Below are 3,186 nucleotides of genomic sequence, written 5' to 3' on the forward strand. Positions count from 1 at the left end.
AAAAAAGGTATCTTATGTTTTTTCCGTAAACCTCACCATTTCACTAATATTGAAGATTTAAGATTGATTATTTTAAGTCAAATGTCACTTTTTTTGAATTTTATAACTCGACAAGAAATGGCTATTATTGAATGGGCAATAGAAATTTTTGTAGCAAATTAACTGCTCTATAAAAATGGTATCTTATGTTTTGGCGATTAAATTAATCGTTCAAAAGATATTCATCATCAAACTTTCATGTATATCGATTTTAAGAGTTTTTGATTAAATAATCGAAAAATTTCAATTTAATCTATCAGTTTTGAGAAAATTTACACGAAAAAATTTTTTTTTCATCAACTGAAAAACTTCAAAATGTTTTTCAAGCTTTTTTTTATGTGTAAGTATTTTTATCTACATTTAAAAAAATAAATTGTACATTATTTATCGCTTAGTTAATCATTTATCAATAAAAAAAGCAAAGTTTTCATTGTAAATATATTATGATTTCAGTTTTAGAGAAAAAAATGTCCAATTAGTTATAAGAAAGTTTTTTATTTCAATTTTCAACTGAGCTATTTATTTTCAAACAATTTTTTGTTGCAAGTTGGGTAGTTTTTTCGATGCTCTTTCACAACTTGCAATAAAAATTGAAATTGCTCTTCGTCTTTCGTTAAGCATTGGTTATATTCACTTACTAATGTGACACCTCGCTCTGCCACATCATTAACAACTTTCAATTGTGCGAAAAATTCTTTATTTTCATTATAACTCTCATCAGTAGACCATAAATCAATATTTTTGTCAAGAAAATCATACGGCAGATCAAAGATCTCAAAAAGTTTTAATGACTTCTTAGAAACAAAGTCACTTATATTTTTTTGCAGAATTAAATGTAAATTTTTTCTATCAATAATAAATCTTCTTGCTTTAGAATCTGTACCTTCGCGAGTCTTAACAGCTTCGACAATATTCTTCTTTATGTTTAATGGAACGGTATCATCAAAAAGTGATAAAATAGCAAGTTCATCACTTAAGTACCATAAATGTGAAGTCATTTTTTCACATGTAGCCAAGGAAATTAAAGAATTAATTTTACTGTACTCAATTAAATTTTTCATAAACTCGAAGTCGTGATTAGCAGCAGAAGTCGCAGAATTTGATGAAAAACAAGCTTTTACATATACCATAACTATGAAAATACAAAATTGTCGAAGACCATCCAATTCTTTCTTAGAAAGGTCAAATTCATCTCTAAAAATAAACATTTTTAGGCAATAAATTGCCTTTGCCATCCATCTTGCATGATGAACTGCACCAGGACGCTTGAAGAAAACTTGCTTTCGTGGCATTTCTCCCAGAAAAATTAATGACAATTCCAATATTTCTTTATAGTCATCTCGGGGTTGCGATAACTACCAAAAGTAATCAATTATTCGTAAAAAATCAAAAATTATCCTCTACACTTAAAATTGTATTTAAATAATACCTGTAAGTATCGCTTAATAAATGAAGATAGATAATTTTTTTCATTCGTAATAATATTAGCAACAATACTATCTTCAACACCAGATTTATACTTCGTTTTATCGAATGTGTCCCAAAATTTTTGAATCTGCCAAATATTGGAACATTTGGTCCGGATGATACTGGCCAATAGACTTCGAATGCACTCCTTAAAATGATCTCATAAATATAATGGCGACATGGTAACCAAATTAATTCTTTTCCTAAGGCCTTTTCAATTTCTTTACATGTACCATGATGGATTCCTGTATAGTAAAAATAGATAATTACACTTTAAGTTCTGTATTTAATAAAAATTGTAACGCATATTTAAAATCTATAAATAAATAAAGAATTATAACTAATGGGCACGTGTCGAAAATTTAATTAATGTATGAAAACAATTCAACTAGAACGATGAAAATAAAATTTTCTTTTAAATATTTTATCATTGATTAGTTACCCGTATTAACCGCAGTCGTGTCAAAACACATCGCCTTGATGTAACTAATAATACCCCATTGATTTAAGGTTGACAAGATGGTTGCTCTTTGATTTTCTGCCGATCCACTATTCATTTTGGAACTCCAAGTAACTGCTCAGTACCAAAAGCAGTCAAAATAATCGGTAATCGATCCACAAATTTCGATTCAGAAATGTCATTCAGTATTTTCCCATCCCAATGCACGACATATTTATCATGAGCTTTGAAGTTATCTTTTAGTCCTATAGCAATGTCTTTTCGTAAGAGCATGCCAATTCGTTGAATTGTTCAATAACTAAGAGTTGTATCTTCTACATTAACACCAACACTTGATAGAACTGGAGCAATAATGAACATCGCATTTCTACTACTAACATTAGCTCTGTCGAGTGCTGAGATAAGCTCTGGAGTTAGAATATTTATTTTTGCTCGTGTTGTCGGTATTTGAGGCACATACTCTAAATCTGAACCGAAATTTGTAGCTTGACTTAATGTAAGGGTTGAAGATGACTCTGATTCCTCACTTCGAACAATCTCATGGCTGGTTGAGGGTTGATTCAAATCTAAAATAAGCGTTGTTATTTAATTAATGGAAGCAAAAATATGGAACTCATTCATTTTGACATCAAATAAGGAACACAAAGAGTTTTTTATTTATCATCTACGAACATATTGACATTTATGATATAATTAATTAGAAAAACAATAATATACTTTATTATTCATAATTTATAATCAATTTAATTTATTTTCAATTCTGATTAAAATTTATAATAATTAAATGTTGTAAATACTCACGACTTTCATCTACTTCCATCGTATTCATAGTACTGTTTAATTTATTTGGGTTATTTGAAAGAATTTCTTTCCGGGTATCACTTTTTTGATTTGAATATAGTTCACGAATATCATTATCAAGCAGTTTTATTGATTTATGATCTACAATATCAAATAATGCTTTGATTTCATTCTGAAATATTATTACATTTTTGTTTTGGGCTGATGATTTTTTCGCACAAAAGATTTTTGCAATTTCAACCATCGGTTATGATAGCGAAGAATTTTTGTATTACATTAGTTGATCCACTAGTCGGAATCTGGTTGTTTTTCCTTAGTTCAATAACTTGATCAGTTGCATTTTTAGCACTTTGTTTGATAGAACATTTTAACACTTTGAGCTGATAAAAAAACACTCATAACCTCTTTCACTGTTGGCA

The 3,186-nt window shown here is 28.7% G+C and overlaps 1 protein-coding gene across 1 annotated transcript; it reads right to left on the minus strand.

Moving 5' to 3' along the window:
* Nucleotides 1–2,257: 2,257 nt before the first annotated feature.
* Nucleotides 2,258–2,975, minus strand: LOC141532655 (uncharacterized). Its single transcript, XM_074251108.1, has 2 exons — nucleotides 2,768–2,975; nucleotides 2,258–2,532 (listed from the first exon to the last, which is right to left on the minus strand). Exons 1-2 carry the CDS (start codon nucleotides 2,793–2,795, stop codon nucleotides 2,258–2,260), a joined length of 303 nt encoding a protein of 100 aa, XP_074107209.1. The 5' UTR covers nucleotides 2,796–2,975.
* Between the last annotated feature and the right edge of the window lie 211 nt (nucleotides 2,976–3,186).

Source organism: Cotesia typhae, unplaced genomic scaffold (assembly GCF_013202065.1).
Source record: "Cotesia typhae breed Kobodo isofemale line unplaced genomic scaffold, CoteBio_Ctyphae contig_65, whole genome shotgun sequence".
In the NCBI taxonomy this organism is placed as follows: domain Eukaryota; kingdom Metazoa; phylum Arthropoda; class Insecta; order Hymenoptera; family Braconidae; genus Cotesia; species Cotesia typhae.

Bases quoted from the DNA above. Each gene is read 5' to 3' on its own strand.
- LOC141532655 (XM_074251108.1), bottom strand. From the start codon at position 2,795: ATGAATACGATGGAAGTAGATGAAAGTC. The intron at 2,533-2,767 runs GTGAGTATTTAC...CGCTTATTTTAG, and splicing joins GATGGAAGTAGATGAAAGTC to ATTTGAATCAACCCTCAACC.